The sequence below is a fragment of the Pezoporus wallicus genome, unplaced genomic scaffold (assembly GCF_028554395.1).
Source record: "Pezoporus wallicus isolate ANWC-B61680 ecotype Strahan unplaced genomic scaffold, APGP_CSIRO_Pwel_v1 contig_6354, whole genome shotgun sequence".
Lineage (NCBI taxonomy): Eukaryota > Metazoa > Chordata > Aves > Psittaciformes > Psittacidae > Pezoporus > Pezoporus wallicus.
This window is the reverse complement of record NW_026638688.1, coordinates 1,581,549-1,602,040: the sequence shown is the minus strand read 5'-3', so window position 1 is coordinate 1,602,040 and position 20,492 is coordinate 1,581,549. Positions and strand designations below refer to the sequence as shown.

General features: G+C 45.2%; 2 protein-coding genes across 4 annotated transcripts; both read right to left on the bottom strand.

The window, feature by feature from the left end:
• Window positions 1-7,416: 7,416 nt before the first annotated feature.
• Window positions 7,417-11,696, bottom strand: LOC130600539 (serine protease inhibitor Kazal-type 6-like). 2 transcript variants are annotated; one of them, XM_057411956.1, is made up of 4 exons: window positions 11,410-11,696; window positions 9,244-9,317; window positions 8,349-8,461; window positions 7,417-7,576 (listed from the first exon to the last, which is right to left on the bottom strand). In XM_057411956.1, the coding sequence occupies exons 1-4, from the start codon at window positions 11,465-11,467 to the stop codon at window positions 7,531-7,533; spliced, it is 291 nt and encodes a 96-aa protein (XP_057267939.1). In that variant the 5' UTR covers window positions 11,468-11,696; the 3' UTR covers window positions 7,417-7,530. The 2 variants fall into 2 exon arrangements, with proteins under 2 accessions (XP_057267939.1, XP_057267940.1); XM_057411957.1 differs by having other exon boundaries at window positions 9,292-9,317.
• Window positions 11,697-14,533: 2,837 nt separating this feature from the next.
• Window positions 14,534-20,472, bottom strand: LOC130600538 (double-headed protease inhibitor, submandibular gland-like). 2 transcript variants are annotated; one of them, XM_057411955.1, is made up of 8 exons: window positions 20,401-20,472; window positions 18,734-18,941; window positions 17,554-17,701; window positions 17,251-17,296; window positions 16,216-16,343; window positions 16,030-16,075; window positions 15,176-15,297; window positions 14,534-14,709 (listed from the first exon to the last, which is right to left on the bottom strand). In XM_057411955.1, the coding sequence occupies exons 3-8, from the start codon at window positions 17,664-17,666 to the stop codon at window positions 14,664-14,666; spliced, it is 501 nt and encodes a 166-aa protein (XP_057267938.1). In that variant the 5' UTR covers window positions 17,667-17,701; window positions 18,734-18,941; window positions 20,401-20,472; the 3' UTR covers window positions 14,534-14,663. The 2 variants fall into 2 exon arrangements, with proteins under 2 accessions (XP_057267938.1, XP_057267937.1); XM_057411954.1 differs by lacking the exon at window positions 20,401-20,472 and having other exon boundaries at window positions 18,734-19,053.
• Between the last annotated feature and the right edge of the window lie 20 nt (window positions 20,473-20,492).

Here is a 20,492-nt window from a genome sequence, read left to right as displayed (position 1 = left end):
TTTTTTTAAATCTGATTAGTCCCTTACAGATGTGACTAAACAGGAACATTGTAAAGCCTTCTCCTGTAAAAGAGTAACAAATTAAAAGAAATTATTTGTGTCTGACACTTGGAAAGAAGGAAATTCTGAGCTGCAGATGCATGTGGCTTTGTAATTACATCTGAGCAATATTCCCATCAATAGGAAATTAGTTGAGATAAACATATTCAGAAGCTATTAAACTGGGCTGCTTTGGATCTAGTGAGTAGCTGCAGCTGGAAGAAAGCAGGCAATTAATTGAAAATTAACTCTTTTAATAAGAATCAAAATATTGCATTTTGTATGTGCATTTCTACTTTCAAGTACTCTTAAATTTTAAGAATTTAAGTAACCTAAAGTGATTTTTTTCTTCTGAAATGATTGGTTTTGTTGGTTTACTGAAAAATCCCAAACACCCCCCTAAAAAGATATTTTCTTTAGATAGACAGACCAAAACTGAGTAAATTTAGGTAGATTTAGTTGTGAAACTAGAAAACTAGGTAATAACTGGTTATATGGAACTGAACTGCACACATGCACCATTGAGATGGAACTATTGTCACTGACAACACCGAATTCATGGCTCTTCACTCACTCATTACAGCAATCCCTGGACAAGTTACACAACAGTTTGTCTGGTTTTCAGCTTACAGATGCTATAAAACAGTTGTCCAGTTAAACTCACGTCACTGATGCAGACCTCTCATTACTCTCCGATGCATGGGAAGATGTGCTGAAGCATGTACACTGAGAACCCGACAGCTTGATGCTGGTCCTGAAGCTTCAGCTGGGTGCTGGGAGCCCGACTGCACAACTGGGGGTCAGAGATAAGAGCAAGTTAGGGTGAGACAGGCCGGTAGAAATGCTTGCCTGTATCCCTGCTCACCGTGCAGTTAACCCTGCACATTGCAGGCAGAGGGTATGGGCAGCCGGCAAGATGAAAACATCAAAATGAGCAGTCGATCTTGTGAGATTAATGCATCAAATCCCTTAATGGATTTGCAGGTAACAGAGATAATTACAGATCCACAGAGCATGACTCAGTCAAACACAGGGCACAGCTCCAGAAACTGTGAAAGGAGAAGAGCTGCAGTATTACTGTCAAAGAAATTTGAATCAAGCCAGAGACCAACACCATTACTAAGTTATCAGACTATTTAGGCAGTAAGAGGGCAAATGGAGACTTGTGGGCAGAGTTTCCAGTACTGGTCCCTCTTCCACAAGAATCTGTTGAACTTTATTCCCGCCCAATGCCTTGCCTTTCCAGAGGGTTGAGCAGAAACCTTGGGCCAGGCATGGGACAAGCAGTGTAGCAGAAGGCTGGGAAGGAAACCAGCCAGGAGCTTTCGAGCCAAAGCTTCTGCCAGAGCCAATTAATGTGCAACTGCTGGATTGCACCGGCTTTACAGCGGTTGGAGACAGCAGAGCGACCTTATCTTACCTCATAAATAAGCATAAATAATGCTTAGAGTGGCTATATATATATATGTATATATATATTCAGGAAGGTAGAAGTTTAGGTATCACCTAATCATTATACTCCAGAAGCTGAGGCTTTGCAGAAAAGCCAACAGCAAGAACCGCGGCCCGCTGCCAGAAGGGCTCAAAGCTGATCTGCGCCGGACACGGTACCACTGCTAAAACCACCCGGTCTGTGGCAGCATCCAGTGTCCACCACAGGTACTGCACTCTCTCCCCTCCATCTCCCTGCTCTGCTCACAAGAGCAATAGCCTTTCCCCGCTAACCCTTAGAGAGATAACGCTGAAGCCTGGACCATTCCAGAGGATTATCAGGATCTGGACAGGCCACCAAGACACAAGAGCAAACAGGAGAGCACCCTCAGGAGCAAAAATTCCTCTGAGACCCTCTCAGGGTAAAGGGTGCTTGCACTAATTCTATGGCTGTGCCATGGCATGCCATAGCGGCTTGAACACAGGGGTGGGCAATGGCTTTCTCCTTTGTCACAGAGTTAACAGAGGGGAAGAGCTTCCCAGAGGCAGAGTCCAAGCCTCAGCTGCTGCTAAATCTCAATGTTTGCATCCAGCTACAGCATAGCTGAAAAGTTCTTCCCAAATCCTGGAGATACAAAGCCCAGCTCAGCTGCATTTCTCTGCCCCCAGACTTCTCCTTCTGGTGTCTGCAAGGGAGGTGAGCAATCCCCTGGGGAAGACAGGAAGTTGAGTGGTCTCAGGGCAAAGAAGTCATTGATTAGAGACACCTTTTATCTGTTATGGTGAAGGGACATGTTAGGACTTCACCCTGTGCCCGAGCTCTTTCATGAGAGGTAATGGGCCGTGCAGGACTACAGGAAACTCATTCAGAGCACCCTGACCAACAGCAGCCAAAGGAGATGGGGAGAACTACTGCCAGGAGGGAAGGCTAAGGGGCAGAGAACAGACAGAAACAGTTTACAAGGAAGTTCAGAGTGCCAGTGCCTCCCTGCATGGATCTCTTGGTGTAACTCATTGCAAGAGCAGCCGTTGTGCTCAGCAAAAATAGGCTAATGCAGACACCCAACCTGAAAAGAGGATGGGTGCTGCAATACAAGGAACTTCTGAGTCTGTGAGGGTGAACAACTGTCACTATTTGGGCCCAGCCCTGTTATGGGCACCTCAACCTAAATTCCAACAGGTCGAAGATGCTCTGTGGCCGGGTGATGCCTCCGCAGAGGGCGGGGACCACAGGACGGCGGGTTACTCATCCAGCGGAGCTGACCTGCTCCCGAGGCTTGGCCCGGGGGGCTTTGGGCCCCGCTCCGGGACCCGAGCGCTCTCCGCCGCCAGAGCGGCCGCAAGAGGGCGCTCGGCGCCCGGGAACCAGCGGCAGCTCCGGGCGGTACCCCCGCCCCAGGGATGGCGTGACCTCCCGCGGCCCCGCCCAGCGCCTGCATCATCGTCATCGGCACCGCGGGAGCGTTCGGCGGCTGCAGTAACTGTGAATAGGGGTTAAGGGTACGTCTGGGAGCAGGGGATGACAGGAGAACGGGTCACAGGGCAGGGCCCGGGAAGCTGATGGCTTTATCACGGGTGACTCCACGAAACCACCCTCCCAAAAGCACGGCATTCTTTGGGAAGAAGGCCACAAGTGTCACAGCCAGCCCTGGCCACCATACCAATGCTCCTGTTCACTCCTAGTTTATTGAGCAATTTTAGGTCGGAAATGTGAACAGCACCACTGCTCCCCACAACCCTTGCTCCACAAGCTGGGTACTAGGTCCAACCCTACCGCAAGCACTGCAGCCACTGCTTGGGACCAGCCTCAGGTTGGTCAGAGCAACCCTCCAGGCCCAGCAAAAGCTCAGTTTTAACCTTATCTTTTAAGTTCTGATTGAGGCTCTTCCAAAGCCCTGCTCTGATAAAGTTTCTGCTGACCTTGTTGAAGCTTTTATCACTCATACACAATGAATGTCAAAGCTTTAAAACAAGCAACTCTTGTTTTAAAGGCACCTGCCTTTCTACAGGGATATTTATTGTGCTTCCCCCCATTTTCCCTTTATGTATTGTGGTAGCTCTTGTCTTCCATGTGCTTTTATAAGCCTTCCACAGCATTTTTAGAGCAGGTTTATAAGACACCATCATCAGCCACAATTACTGCAGCTACTCATATGAGGAGTTCCTAAAACACACTGCTAGTTTCAGCAGGGGGCATGGGGAAAGGAATCAACAAAACAAACCCAAAACAATCCACACACAAAACCCAACTAAACAAAGCAAAAAAAAAAAACCCTTGCCACCCCCACCCCACCCAAAAAAAAAAAAAAAAACCAACACCAAAACTCTCAAAACTCTCACAACACAAGCAAACCCCTCACCTTCTGTGCTCTGAAGTCAGCCTAACAGCCAAATGCTTCTCCTGGGCTCCTACTTAAGCACTTCAGCAGCAATGGGGTGGGGGAACTGTTGGCAGATTCCCAGCATCTGGGAGCCATTTCACCCCAGAGCAGGCTCAGCTGCTTCCTAATCCTTAAAGGACCCAATACACCTGACACTGTCTTGCTGCTCCCTGAAGCTGTCACCATCTACATCTTTTCAGTCCCTTGCAATACTCTGCAGTTCTCCCAGCTACTCTCTGAGCAGTCCTTTTACATGTCCCCATAGCTCAGCCTTCCCTTCTGTACTCAGTTTTGGGCCCTACCACAGTACGAGAAAGGCAATGAAAAACTGGACTAAGTTCAGTGAAAAGCCACCAAAAGAGCTGGGGACTGGAGCTCTGCAAGAAGAGGCAGGGGGAGGTGGGCTTGTTCAGCCTGGTGAGAAGGCGGCTGCAGGGGGCATAGGAGGAGCCTGCCAGTTAACAAGCAGGTTAGAGAGCACACAGATCCAGGCTCTCATGGTGGAGATGAGACAGTTGAAAGGACAGAGATTGAAACCAGATACAAGGAAAAATTTCTGTACCATGATGACAGTGAAACCCTGGGACAGGTAACCCAAGGAGATGGTGCATGCCCCACCCTGGGAGGTTTTCAGTTCTACACTGGATAAAGCCCTGAGCAGCCTGATGCGACCTCACAACCGACCCTGCGTGAGCAGGAGGTTGTACCAAAGTGCCTCCCAACCTGACCCAGCATGCCTTCTCTTAGGGAAAATGGGGTGAAGCAAAATGATAACCAAGTCCAGAGCTTCCTTTTCAGCAGGGCTGTGGGAGCCCTGCATTCAGCACCACCACCCTAGGATCATCCCATGGCAGCTAGAAAAACCTTGTCAAACACTGTGAATGTCAAGGGAAAAAAGTAGGACAAAGGACTCAACTGAGTTGTGACAGTGACACGTGCCTGTGCTGGGGGAGGAGGAGGAAGTGGTGGAGCACACAAGTTAAATGGGCCAAGAGCCTGGACACAGTAATCTATCAGCTGCATCACCGGCAGAGCGAAGCTGTGAGATGGCAATACATCCTTCCCCTTCTGCCATGTGCATAGCCCGGTCACAGGAGGGTGCTCAGCTGTGAGCAATGGCTTCTTTCAGTAGGGGCAACCATGCACAAATTGAATTCTTCCATTATTTTAACTGCCAAGAGGGACTGAGTGAGCCGCAGGGAATGCAGGGCCCTCATTCTGCTGCAAGGGACAGTGGCTGAGGTGCTGGGGCAGGTCCCACCCCAGCCTCTGCCCCTTCCTCCCTAGGCAGAGAACAAGCTGTGAAGATGCTCCTGTTCTCCTGTTATCCAGTTATCTTTCACTCACCTTTCAAAGCTGTCAGAACCCCCAACAAAACCCAATACAACTTAAAAGGTGAAGGACGGAAATCTCTTGGCCTCTCCTGAGGAGGAAGTCTGGGAATTTTTTCCCAACTGGGGGAATTAATTTCCTCAAAGAAGACTACTCCCATTCTCCACTTCCCTGGCACAGATGCAGGAGATAGCAGTTGGGTCTGTAGAGGTACATTATTTGCTATTTGCTTTGAAAAGCAAAATGCAGGATGGTTGTCAAGTAGTGAACTCCTGGAGTTTGTGTTCTCTTGTGATCTGTCCTTGTTATCTCAGCCTCCTCCAGATTAAAATGGATTAGATACAGGAATATGCTGTGAGCCACTCAGACATAAAGATGTTCCATACCCCCTCACTCATTAAAATGTCACTTTTCATCTTAAAAACGGGGTGGGTTTGCTCCTGTACACTGAATATGGTGCTGATCCAGAGCCATGCAACATAGTAGGATCACCTAAGGATAGGTCAGTAAGGAGAGGACATGCGGAGGTCATCCTGATCCAAGCGGGAAGAGGAAGGCCCTTCCTCTTTCCCAACATGTCCTTCACAGCCATTTGTCCTTGTGCAGGAGATGCTGCTTGCTTCCCTCGATCTCATCCATGTTCCAGATGTCTTGCTGTTGAATTTACGACTGTAACGTCTGAATGTGAAACCAAGCAGGTGTACTTCCCCTGGCTGTACCAACTGCGATACAGAGATGGTAAGTCTGCTTCCAAGAGAGCATGGAAGATTTTGCAAGAATCCAGTAGGTTGGGATGGGAAAAAACATCAGGATCAAAGATAGCTGGTCCGAAAGAAGCTCCAAACCAGCCAGCATGGAATTCTGCCTGCGTGGTTTAACCGCTGCCGCCTGCATCCTGCCTGTAAAGTTACCAAATGACAAAGGATTTGCCAGAATTGGCATCACAAATGTGAATTATCAGAAGAGAAGCCAGCATTAGGTGTGCTGAGAGCACTGCTAAGATCTCTCTTTTTAGGCATTGTGCACCAATTGAGTTCAAAGCCTGGATTGTGGCATGATAGGCAAACACTCCAGCTCTGTCCAAACAAGGTCCAGAGGTTTAGATGCTCAGCATTTAGGTGCTTGCAAAAGATGTTGACCCCTGAGGCTCATGATAAAATCTAAAGCTCCCTTTGAAAGTTAAGTGTTTAACATGAAGGAGCTGGTGTCCCATTGATCTGCTGCCAATGTTTTAACAAGGGGATGCCACAACTATTTCCCTGTGTGAATTTTGCTCAGTGAATGGGGAGAGACTATAGAATTCATTCTCTCATGTTTGCACAAAGGAGGAATTTACAGCCAGCACCAAGAAGAGAGAGGGCAGCATGGTAAAATGTAAAGAAAGGAATAAAGCCTACTTGCATTAAAAACTGTAAATAAATACAAATACTGGTGCCTGGAAAATCAGGGTCTGTGTACGATGAAGGGGGAGTTTATTCCAGAGGTGGGGAAGGAAGCCCACAGCTCTTCTCCAGGGAATATGTTTGGGGGTTTTTAATCATTGACACTGCATGCAATCTAGTGCTCTTGTAAATACAATTTTATTAGCATGAGAAGCCAATGGCTGCAGGAAATTAATGCTGGTGAGTTCAGCTTCCAAGACAAAGCATTCTCTTAGAAGGAAGAAGAAAGAGACCGATTTGGAAAGAAGAGCCTTGCAGCTTCTGCCTAAAACCAGCCTCCACCTGCCATCTTCTTGTTGCAGGCTTAAATGGAGCAATATTCCCTAGTCTCAGCTTGCTTGTCTCTGGTTTCCAAAGGAGATGAGGCATATGCAGTCACGCTGTTTACCAGCTCTCCTGTCACCCTCCCACAATAACCTCTGAGAGAGGAAAGAACATGTCTATGGAGGCTGGGTAAAGAAGAAAGGCACCCGCTGTCACCCACCCGCTGGGATGGGGAGAGCTGGGCAGGAACCCCTGAGGTGATCGCACTGCTTGGCTGTCCAGCAAGCGTGTACCAATTTGCCAGGCAGGATGGGACAGAAGAACTGCTGTGGACAGGAGGACACAGCCCATGGGAGCCGTGGGAATTGCCGCTCCGGCACAGGGAGCGCCTTGCTTCCCAGGAGGAGGGTGATGTAATACCATGGTATAGCAAAGCCACGCATTAGGCTCCAGCATGGCTCTATCAAAGCACTTTCCTGGGAATTGCAGAAAAAGGAATCCAGCCAAAGAATTGCGCTGAGCTTTATTTTATTGAGCAGAGATGGCGGAGATGAGGGCAAGCTGCTCTCCTGCCCGTGAACAGGTGTCTGTGGCTGTTGCTGATGGGGGGTCAACTCTTGCTGCTCGGTGACAGTGAGGACTCAGCATTTCCCCAGGTGCTTCAATCTTATTTTCCCTCCGCTTCTCCTGTAAAGGAGCAAGACAGTCTTAGACAAAGCAGTGTAGGACAGATGCAGCAGTGTGGGACGAGGAGCTCATCCCTCTGAACAGGACCATTTGCCTGACTCATGCTAGTGTACCCTGGTGCCTCACAGGCAACATTAAGACATTTTCTCCTCTCCTTACTCCTCTCAGATTTCCCCTAGGATAAGGCAGCCTTGAGTGTGCACCAAAAGTTAAGGACTTCTAAGGAAAACTCAATATTTTTCAAGCACATTCAGTCCAAGCATGTGGCTCCGATTGCATCTTCTTTAGAAGGTGGCAGAGCTCAGCAAAAGGAGGAACTCAGGTTCCTCCACTGAGATTTTATGTCTTGTTCCACAAAGTCCATTCAGACTTTCTTGGAATAATTTGGCACAGCTCAGCTCCCGCATTCCTCCCAACACTTCTCAGTATCCAGAAGAGTGGGCAGTGAGAGTTGCAGCCTGTGGCATATAGTGGGAAATGTGCATCAAATTAGTGTGTGCAGAAGGTACAGGCAGGATGCAATTGCCTCCCAGGCCCCGTGCTGCCTCTCAGCATGGCAACTAGCAGCGTGCAAAGCCTAGAAATGAATTTAAATTAACTTGCATTCACACAGCTTCATTCCAAGGAGGAAATATTCCACTTGCACGATGCAGGGGCTGATCCCTACAAGAGGAGCAGCCTGGATGCAGGGCATCCCCTCCATAAAGAATATCATTACAGACACAGAAGGAGCTAATTCTCTGTTATTTCAATCCCCTCTACTTCCACTTACAGCACTGCCTTGCAGAAGGCACACTTGTTTCCGTATGTGATGCCATCCGTGCCACAGTGAGGGTTGGACTCCCTTGTGCAGTACACGCTTCTGTTTACAAACTCTCTACAAATCTGCAAAAGGAATAACAAAGCACCCTTGCAGGACTCGCATAGTCTTTCTTTCACTTTCCACATTGGATAAAGGTCACTAGTACAATGCCTTTTCTGCCAAAAGGACTAAAGCATCAGTGATGACACTACCTATTTACTGAGGGAAAAAGCCCTGTCAGAAAGGAGCAGAAGCAGTGTTTCAGGGGAACTTTTGCCCCATATTTAAGGAGGGAAACTGCAGTCACCTGGGAGAAGTCTTGATCTCCTGAAGACAGGAGTGGATTAGCCTAGGCATGTAGGAGAAGAGTCAGCACAGATGCTCTTTCAGGCGTTTGGCGCCAAGTTAGCTCAATGCTGTATGGCTTCATGCACCTTGCGAAACCATCACTCAGCGTGGTGCTTGCTGAGCTTTCTGCCTTCCCAGTGAAAGGAGAATAAAACCATAGTCTATTTGAAATCAAAACTGGTGTCCATGAAATGTACAGGTACTTTGTGTCTGGACCTTGTTTGGAGGGGTAGAACACTCTCAACGGTCCATTTGTTTCATGAGAAGGTTGGAACAAAGCAGACAAAAGTGGTGCTGTGTATAAACACAACCCTGTGCAAGCAAGCACCCTAGACCTAATCATGAGAAGCATTTGCTAAACCAACCATCTGTTTCCTTCACCTACTTGCTAATGTGGCCACACATAACATCTCTGGTACAATGGTGGACTCCCCAAACTGTTGGAACTTCTTGGAAGCACCCACCTGCTCCCAGCAGATATTAAAACCTCTTTACCATGCACCAAGATCTTACAAACCCATTCCTCCAGACAGTGCAGATTCAGTAAGCAGAGAACTGCGCTAACCTCTTCAATGTCTTGACCTGCAACATCTGCAATAACAAAAAAAAAAAGAAAAAGAGAAAAACAGACATTTTCCATTTCAGCATTATTTTCTAATGGAGGCTGAACTAAAGCCACAAACCCTTTATGCAAACAGTGAAACACACACCAGGTTTTTCCTACTCTGTCATTTGGTGCGGCGGAGGAGGGGGCAGGAAATGCATTATCTGAATTGCTTTTCAGTATTTTGCTTTTTTGAAAAATGTTACTAAAATACCATGTAATCAGTCATTCAGCTGCTAACTGCACCTCAGACACATAACCCAATCTCCTGGAAGGCAGCCACTCCCGGGAAAGTGAGCTGCCATATCGGATCTGGAGCCGCACTCAACAGAGATTTTAAAGCTGTATTGACTTTTAAGGCTTTTAAGCTCCTGCACCTCTGAACAATGAAAATGGCTGGTACTGCTAATGAGAGGGTACTGTGCAGGAGACCCCCTCCCATGCTCAGCTTTCCAGCCATCCTCAGCATAGCACAACCCAGAGACTCTCCCAGAAACAAGTCCATCCTGGGCAAGATACAAAGAGATGTCATGGGGTGATACAGAGCAGAACAGGGACTGCTGATCAGTAAGAGTGCAAAAATACACACTGTAAGACTCTGGGCTTGAAGCCAATCAGTTCATCCTTTGTATATTTCTGCACTGCAAAAACTGCAGCCAGATGCGTATGTTGAGTCCTTGTTGTGAGACTGAGCAACCCTGCCGTGTCTCTAAGGGGAAGCCTGATGCTCAAGGGTGGGTTGAATGCAGATTTGCAGAATTTGGGTCACAACACTGGGGAATAAATAGCCAGCATCTCACACAGGAGTAGAGATTCAGTAGTGAGGTCACTGCCCCGTGTTGGTGCTCTGGGCAGGAGATGGGAGGAAGCTGTCCTGCAGTTGGGCTCCCACAGACTGGAAATCCCATCCAACCCAGTCAGCTAGAACATCATCACCCATCAACCCACCTGACTTCTGCTGATTGTATTGCTCTTTGATGTTTTATCCCTGGTGCTGGTGTGTTTATCATGTCCCCAGGTTAGGCTGGGCTGGCTTAATTGTAAAGTCACTGTTATGGCTATCTGCATATTATTTACAAAATAGCTCATTAGATAGTTTTTATAAATATTACATGTGGCTACAGAAGACTTTGTGATGATGTCTCTTGACATCTGTTTATTTTATAGGAGATCACAGAATTTGCTGCTATTCTGCCTGGCCTTGGAAGGAAGCTTCAGCACTCTGACAGAACCCAGACCCAATTAAAACTCAATTAGAGACAGATGAATATTTCATAATGAATAATGTGTACAAAGTAATTCATCTCTTTTCTCCATGCACAGCTTGCCATTTTCTCAAGTGAATTCTTTATTCAAATTATTCACAGAAAAACAAGTAGGAATAATTCTTGTTCTGCACGCTCTTCAATAACTGTCACCACAAACTTTGCAGAGCTGGGTCAGCTGGACATAAGTAATTGTTAACACTGACGTGACCTATAGGTTCAAAAACCATCACTCAGCTTCCCCAGATCATCAGAGAGATGTGTAAATCTCCAGATAAATAAATGCTGGCTCCTTTTAATTTGCCCTCTTTGCTCTGACTCCTTGAGGACATTCAAATTTAATTTTAAAGCTTTTCTCTGCCACATAAGCAAAAGCTGAAACTTTCATCTAATTACGTTTTCACATCTCCAAGGAAAACACCAGTACCAAGATGCTTAGGATCAAAACAAGAGCTGATGACCCTGAGGTGAGTGAGTTTCTTCTCTAACTGGTTCAGCAAAACTCTCCAGTGAACATTTGCACCAAAAAAAAACCCCTCATCATTACGCTCTGCTTCAGTACATTTGTTGAAAGAGCAGCTTAGGATTTGCTCGCTGTGTCTCCCAGTGACACCTCCACTGCGTTATTCACTGCGGAGGCACATGAGGAGCGGAAATATGTCATACGAGTGAGCAAGTCCCGCAGATATTTTCTACTTGCTCAGCTTTATCTTCAAGCCTGTCATCCGGTGATGAAGGCTCTCTCAAATTTTATGTTGTCAGGAAAGGTTTGGGATCTGTTTTTCTTTTCTAGGCTAGGGAAAACATCACTTACCCGAGAAGAAAGAGAGCAGCAGCAGGCTGAGAAGCACTAAGGCACCTGTTGCCTTCATGCTGCAGGTAGCTGTTTAGTCCAAGCCAAGCAATGTATGCAGGAGGTGTCGTCTCAGCACTGGAGGCCACAGTGCACACACAGACCTGCCTTTCTGTGTATTTATGCTCCCATCCGTAGCTGTCCTCGTTCTCCACCTTAATTGTGAGAACTTCTCCACTTCATTTCTAAAGCCATTATTGGTCCTGGCCTTGTTTATGGTGCTTTAGGAATGCTGCCCTGTCCACATCAAACCTAGAAAGGGATAATTATATGAGTGATAGATGGGCTTGTAATATCTTTTTTTTTTTTTTTATCTAAATAGTCACAGGATTCTCACAAGGGTGAATTTTCAAAGCAGTGATTCATCGGGGAAGCTGGTAATTTTCATTCTCTGGGCCCTCACTGAATGCCAGCTCTGAGGCTTTGAGTGCGGCGTGATGACACTCACTAGACGTTACGAAATAAATCACACCATGAGAATGTGTTGTCTGTGAAACCAATTATACGTTGTTCCCTGGCTATTTTTGAGGATGGATCTAAATTTGTTGGGTTGGGGTGGAGAAGCTCTCCAGTGTGACATGCTCTCATAGCTGTGTGCACAGTCCCAGATAGGACTGCTGACTCTCCCCCCTGAACTATTTAAACTCTAGCTGTCAGTGTTTTCCAGCTTTTCGCATTCACAAACATATGTTAGGGCTCCTCTCCCACAGCAAGTAGCAATGCAGGGAATTTGATGGGGAATTGGGAGATTGAAGATCTATTTCCAGCTGAATCTGCTTGAGGATTTGTGTTCAGCTCCACTATTTGCAAAATATATGTCCAGATCAGAATAAGCTTTAAATTTTAATATATTTGCCTAAGGAGACAAGGCTTAGGAGAGCAATGAGTCTAGATATATCTGATTATTAGTTTCCCCAGTGAATTTTGAATCTGCAACTAATTCTAACCATAGGAGTAAAAAAGAAAATAAATAAAAAGTACATTCTAAGACATTTTTCTAACAACAGAGGAAAGATGCTAGTAACATCCTCAGCCAGCAAAGGAGAGAGATTCTGAGTGAGATCAATGTTATGAATGTCTACACCTGGGGAAGCATTACACTTTGCAGCTTGCTAGACATCTTAAAACCCACACAGCAGAGAAACCGTGACTGACAGGTGAATTCTCAGATGTCTATTAAGGGTGAGCTCACGACCCAGCCTCTCATATAATTTAGTTATCAAGGCAGTCAGCCGCAGCGCCGTTCAAAACCACGCTCAGTTCTGCCGCTCGCAGCACTACTTGTTTGCCTTTTCTCGTTTCATACGTCACTGCTCACGACCACAGCCTTAGTACCTCAGTCCTTTATCTACCCAAGCGTTTCAGTTGCTGCAGTGTAATCAAGTGGCTAAAGCCTCAGCATACGCACCATAGGGACCAATCACTTCCATGCTAAGGAAAGGAAGAGACTAAATTACCAACCAGGTGATTATTGTTATTACCCCTTTCCACTTCTTTACAGCACTTGAAACAGGCTACTTGCTGGCATGGGTGAGGGCCTCTTTCTGTTCCTCTGACTCCTGTGGAAATCAGGAACGGACAAGGGCATATGTACCTTCTTTTGCAGGCCAAGGGGTGTAGCTGGGCAGTCTTGCTGGTGTCAAGCCAAGCACTTACTGTGCTGGGCAAGTATTATGTGGTACAACCTTTCCATCTTCCAAAGAGTTCTTGCTTAGAGGCTCTCAAAGCATCTTGGATACAGCCACATACCCAGTACCTACCCATTTGCCCTCCCTGTCCAGTAGATGAGCAGCTCTTGTGTGGGCTTTTCCAAAGTCTTCTGAGCTCCTAAGCCAGTATCTGTCTTCCTCAGGCAAAAGCTACCACTGCAGAGGAGGTTCATCATAGAATCTTGCTGTTGAAAAAAGTATCGTGCTATAACCAGAACTCCACTAGTCTGTGGCCACTTTATAAACCTCATGGCCAACAAGAAATGATGAGAGATGTCTTGCCATCTCTGTGTTCACCTCCATTGGATACTTAGATTGTTTCTTACTTCAGGAAACAAGAGCTAAAGAAAAGGCTTAGAAATCACAGATTTTGCCCTAAATATCAGCTTTAGCAGCAGATATTCTTGCTAAATATCAAGAGAATGGGAGGTGGAGAAAGGGAGTGTGTGAGCTGTGGCTCTTGAGACTTTTTGCCTGGGATGTTTGCCTATTAACAGCTTGAGTCACCCAAAAAGATGGCACATCATCATGAACATTCACATATATCATTGCTCCTCCAGTGCACCCTTTAGGCTTCACAGAGATGTTATCTCCATAGCTCTTTTCCCAAGATAGAAAGCATTTTGGAGCTACCAGCACATCTTCTGGCCCTTCTTTTCAAGGGTTAGTAAATCCAAGACCTTTTCTTGAAGGGTGCTTTATCCTACCCCCCCTGCCTCACATACCCCCAGCACAACTTTTCACATCTCTCTCCCCAAGAAGCTGAAAGCCTGAGCCCAGTCTAATTTCTCCTCAAGTTCTCATTAGGCTCATTACAGCCTTACCCAGCTTGCTGCAATTTTGTGCTGATCAACACAGTCTCAATGGGCACACCCTTCAAGGAAGCAGCAGTTCCTAATTTTCTTTCCTATGAGATAGCCTCCTCCCTTTGCCATAAGCCTCCTTTCTATAACACACTGCCAGACCTGTCTCTTGCCCAGGTCTGACAGATAGGGCTGACTACAGCCACCTTTCCCCTTCACTCTTCCCCAGGGACATCACCTGTGCCAGGGACCCTAAAAGAACCAGTTCCCCCAAGACTCAGTGCTGATACAAAGACAAAACCATTTTCACTTTATAAGACATGGAAACTGGGAAAGTGGCAGTAATTTATAGCAGCTTGGTTTCTCTTCCGATGGTTTGGTATGGAGTGACGTACACCCATGACAGCTTGGGCTGGTGTGTGATGGGTGTTACGCTTTGCTCTTTATTGTGGTTTGTTTCACAACTGCTCCTGACTGACAGATAAGTACCTAAAAGCCTGAAGACCATTACCCCTGCCCTGGAAAAAACAAACAGCAAACCACCAAACCAAAAACCAGTCTGTGGCAAAGAGAGTAGTTGCGTTTAATTTATTGATCAATCAAAGCAGAGACCAATGAGCAACAGTCAAAGGAGCAGGGAGGATGGTGTGTGTTCTCAGGATTTGTAAGGGAAAAATCAGGGTGAAGGGCACAGCTCCAGCGCTCAGCATTCGCCACGGTGCCTGAGGAACAGACCTTCCTGGCTCAATCTGAAGAGAAAGAGGGAGAGCAAAATTACAGACGTGGATCTCAGTTTTATAGTCTAACTTTACCCAAATAAGCCAATGCTCTCCGACTTATGAAGTACTTCACTTAATATTTCCTGATTCCCCAGGTTACATGCTTTCTCACATTAAAGAGATTAGGAAAAAAAAAACCCATAATTTCAGACACCTTTTACAGTTACAATTTAAATCACTTTGTCAGGGAGGGAGTCAGCAGTGCTATGAGCCTGCAAATGGGGATCTGGATTTAATTGCAAGGGAAGTAGAAGACTCACTCAGGCTTTAGATGTGCAGTGCCTGGGGGATGACAGAGGAGTGAGAGGAGCATGGAGCAGGGATGGATTTACCGAGGGGTTAACAGGAGCTCCAGACCTTCCACACCAGCTGCTGCTGTTGTGTGTGTGCTCCAGCTCCTCTGGTTTCATGGCTATATGGTGAGCTCCATACTTACGAAACTGCATTGCAGAAATGGCACTGGTTTCCGTAAGTTCTGCCATCAGAGCCACAAAGGGGGCTATATTCAGGAGTGCAGACGAGATTGCCGCCGTTCTGTTCGCTGCAGTCAATCTCCTCCTAATAATGGAGCAACAATGGAACAAAACCAGGTTTTAAAGCTTTTGTTCCCTGTCTTTTCCTACATGATGCTTTATGTTTATTTAATGTTTATGGTATGGTAAAGCATGAAAGCACTTTTCAGGTGCAGGGCTCTGTTGTTCTAGCAATTTTGCTAGCTCAGAGGCAGAGAACATGCTTGCATGGAGCATCCTGAAGCAGGGAGAAGGCAGGGGCCAAAGAATCTAATAAATACTATTATAAATAACACCATTCTATGAAATGGTGAGATAACCATGCTGATGTTCCCAAGCCAGCCCTCTCACTGGCTGCTCTGGTTCAGCAGGCTAGCAGAAGCAAGTCTACGGAAAGTGGACGGTCACAAGCCACGCTGCAGAAAGCATTCCCACCTGAGAAATCACCACTACTAATAGTGCTGGCAGTACACAGCCCTCCTGCTCTCCTGCAGAAAGGATGAGACAGCACCTCTTGCTCATCCTGTTTCCTGATAAATGTAGGTGTCAGCACCCACTGACTGCTGTATTCCTAGGTCAGAGGGGCAGCTGCATATCTGAGCCATGGATTTGATTCAAAGCCCTTTGACACTGGCATACTTTAACTCTTTTCCTCGAATCCTTTTCCCAGGCCAAATGCACAAGGCCAGTGTGGGCATTTCTATTAATTAGTTAAGATTCATTGAGTTTGTGTTGTAAAATGTATTGTAACAGCAGTGTGCAGATTCCTGCTCTTTACCCTGGCGCATTCTCCAAGATTGTTCAGGTCCATGTCCAGTCCGCTCCTTGGGGAAGAAAGCAAGTTAAGAATGAATGAGCACAGTGTAGCTGCTTCGTGAGTCAAACTACCTCGTTACACTTTAAATACCAACAGGAGCACCTACTGATCCAGACCCCGCTCCCATAACCCAGGCCCTCCACTTACATCACAGCATTGCAGAAGTGGCACTTGTTTCTGTAGGTAATCCCGTTGGTGCCACACATGGGCATGTACTCCATGGTGCATGGGCTCATACGACCCCTGATTGGTCTCAGGTAGCCACTACAGTCGAACTGAAACAGTCACAGAACAGCATTTTAATCTCTGCTCCCTTTTGCATTAATAATGGAGCAAAGTGCAAGAGACATCTTCCCCTCTCCCCAGAGCTGCAAGGGGAGAGCAGCCCCAGAGTGACTGGAGGAGTCAAAGGAGCCTAAACCATTGAAATCCTGCACAGGGGTACAGCAGAATGCTGGAGGATCTGGTTTTTTATTGTCCTGAAGTGGGCTGCATCCCTATCATCTTGTCTGTTTTCACCGTGAATGCCACCATGAAGGATCTTTGCCTAAAATGCCTCCTGCAGCAGCAACTTTTGCTGCGAAATGTCAATGCCACTTGAAAATGGAATTTACGCTCACCCCGGTGTTTCTGCAATTACTCTGAGTGTACTGAAATGGAAGTCATTGTATTATGTTAAATTGCACAGCCGGAGTGTTTCTTTACTTCCTCTCTCTAACTAAAAATAGAGATGCTTCTGCACTTCACAGTAGCTCCATACATTGATAAACAAAGTTTATGTTAAATGTTTTGATAGAGTTGGTTTTTTCTGTTACAAAATTACCATTTAATCAAATTCCAAACTTTCTCTGGGAATTTCTTGGCTTCAATGAGCCTCTAAGTCTGAAGAAAACTGGTTGGGTAATGCTGAAGTGTTATTGAAAACAAAAGCTTCCATTCTGAAGTCTGGTTTTACAGAGAAGATAATGTTTTAAAACTCACTGAGTTTAACAGTTCATACAAAACGTAAAAGGAATTTTTGTAAATCTGTAATTCTTGTTTTTCATTCAACTTCTGACAGTTTGAAATTGTGTGGGTTTAATACAGAATTAATCCTGGGCAACTTTTTTGTCTAGCTCTCTGCCACTGTTTCACCCAGCACTGCTCAGTGCACCAGGAGAAGGAGCTGATCTCAGACCATACCTTAACACATCTTCCATCATGCCTCTTGTCGATGGCTTGGTTACGGCTAGAGGGAGAGAGAGAGAGAAGGAAAGGAAGAATTATTCTGCTCATACCATGCAGTCATCTCACTCACTAAATCTCTCCGCTCATAAAGCCCCAGTAATTAATCAGATTCAGGAGCTCTGACACGGAAGATCGCGGGCATTAAGGCAGACTGAAACTTACAAAAAATCTAGTCCACCCCTGATTAGTCACAACCCCAAAGGCTTTTGTCTGCTGCTTGAATTGGCATTGTAGGCAATCAGGAGACCTTATACTCACAAGATTTCTCTGCAGAGGGAGCACTCATTGGGGTAGGTCACACCGTCAGTCCCACAGATGGGTTCGTAAGCAGTGGGACAGTTAAACTCTGTTTCTCCAGAGAACGGGTACATGTCGCAGGAGGCCTGTCAAAGAGCATTTGTGATGTCTCCAAATGGAGAGAACGGTGTTCTTACGTGGATCCTGTTTTCTCTGCTTTGGGAGACTACTGTCAATCTTTTTTTTTTCCTCTATCTTTCTTCCATAGTGAAAAAGAGAAGGAATAAAATGTAGCGTGTTTCTTACAGCATATAAAAGCACCTTTTTGCTATTAAGACTTAAAGTACTTTCTGCAAGAATTGCAGCCAAAAATGATCATTCCCTGGGGAATCAAGACAGGGAAGATATTTAGGCAGTTATTCAATAGCTGTATAGATTTTCTGCTGGCACCCTGTGCTGTGCTGGCTCTCACTCTGCATTATTAATCGCTGTCTTTTTTGTCACCAACATGGGAAGTTATCCTTCTCTGACAAAGGTCATTTCTTATTTTGGGGAAAAGAGGTGGCATAATACTTAAGGGCACTTTTCTTCTTCCTTTTGGTCTCACTCTCCGTTTTTGTTCCCCTTCAGCCTTTCCTGGGATACAGTAGAAGTATGAATTATTCATCTACGCTTAGACATCAAGGCTAAATGACAAAGAAAATCTACTACTCACCAGTTGTTGAGCAGTAACAATATCTACAATAAAAACAGAGATTATAAAATATAAATACTGCACAATGTCCTTGAATAAAATTCCCTTGGAATCATCAGTTTCCCAACAGAGTAACCAAATAGACTTTCTCATTCCTGAGAAGTGATTGTTTGCCCAAGTTTTATCGATTCCAAATAAACAAGATGTTATAAACTAAGATTAAAAAAAATCTATTATTTGTGAAACCAGAAGTTTTGACTCGCTAAAGAAGAAATAGGATGTAAACTTTTCTATTTTTGCAGCATTATTATCCCCACTAAGGTACATAAGCTTAAATCAGACAAATGCATCCTACCTATCTATTGGCAGAAGGATTAATTAATTAAGTTCATTAAATGAGAATGTTTATCATCACATCTCCAAAAGGCTGAACTCTCCTTTAGGATGTATATGTAAAGGCAAAGGCTCAGGAGGACTGGAGATACAAGCATAGCAAAACTGGCTTACCAGAAAGGCAGCTGAGAAGCGCAAGCCCAAGAAGGGCAACACTTCTTGTTGTCTTCATAGCGGAGACGGTTGTATCGTCTCTTACTTGCAAATCTGTCGCTGTTGAGTTCAGTGGATGATTCTCAGCTTTCTCTCTCTGCACTATATATATATATACATTCCCTGGCCTCGTGAAGTCAGCCCAGAAAGTAATTATTTGCTCTGTAAACTAAGAAAAATGTATCGATTATTGAGTTGAGATTTAAAGAATACTTGTTTGATAGAGATGCCCAGAGGAATTAAACAAAAGCTACACCAAGCTTGTTAACAAAGGCGCCCTGCTGTACAATGAGTGATTTGTACTTTCCAAACAAGAGCACTCTCTCAATAGTAGATGCTGTGAAATTACATATGGAAGAAAAAAACCTCCATTTATTGAAAGCATTTGAATTTATGCCCACCACAGATGGTATTTGGGTTCCAGGATATATGCATGCTACAGGAGAGCTGGGACACTCTAAACTTTTAGTGACATAAATCTGGGTTTTGGCAAACATCAACATACTTTACAGATACTGAGGCCTCAATGAATCTCTCCCTACTCTCTCCTGTAGTTTCCTGGTGCACTGGATTTCTCACCAACAGGACAACGTTACCTAAAACTTCTGAAGTTTAAAATACATTTCTGTGTAGGACCAAGAGTTATTCATCCACTGGCTGTGGGTATTATTAAGAAATCATGAGAATAAGTAGCCTTAAATCTGGACTAGTGTAATGTTTCCCCTTAATGGCAAGCAAGTGGTATTCTGTGCAGGTAAAATAGGCTTCTTAATACCAAAGACATTCAAGAAAAACTTGCAGCAACTGCAAACAGGAGTGAGTCCTTAGGCTTTCTCCTCCCTGCTCTGTTACATGGCATAACATTTAGAGAGTCAGCTGAAAGCCATTATTACGGAAAACAGGTGAAGAATAATGTACTAGGCACTGTTAGTGGTTCAACTCTATCACAAGCATATGGAAAAACAAATAAGGAATATTGCATAAAAGAATACACTTTTGATTTAAGGCAGTCACGGAAGAAACTGTGGGACAGAACATGTTTGTGCTTTAAAAGAAGCCTGATTCATACATGTGGCTTAAAGGCAGCCTGAGTTTTAAATAGAAAATAGAATTGTTTTTCTTATTATCCTGGGAGATGTTCAAGACTTGGTGGGCAGATAAATCATAAAAATGTAACTGAAAGTGTAAGGGAACTGTAGTCACGGAATGGAGCTTGCGGGATTTGGCCTGTTTATATCAATGAAATCATTTTCCTGAAAAATAAATGAATAATGCTATTTGGATCTCATTCACAAATACCACAAGTTGAAGGGTTCCTTTGAAAGTGGTTCCTGTTGTATTCTTAACATCCTGAGTAACTTGACTTTCAGATTCCTTGAACTGATTGTGAGCTTATTTGGAAGGGAAGCAATAATCACAGAAGGATTAATATTAATTATTCTCCAGGTGACAAGAATGACAAAGCCTGAAAACAAGGCTTCCTCAGAACTTGCACCAGCCACTGATAGAGATGGCATTTGCCAGCTCTGCAGTAGTTAGCGAGGCTACAGGAACATAGTTTGTCCCCTCTTGAGCCCTGCAACCCAAGGCTCTCCCTATCCACCTCCACATCTGAAATCCCCAGTTACCAAAAATTGTGCTGCTTCTTCAGTTTGCCTCTCCTGCCTGGCTGAAATCATCCTGGTCACTCAGGAGTTGTGAATGGCAAGGTATCCGTTAG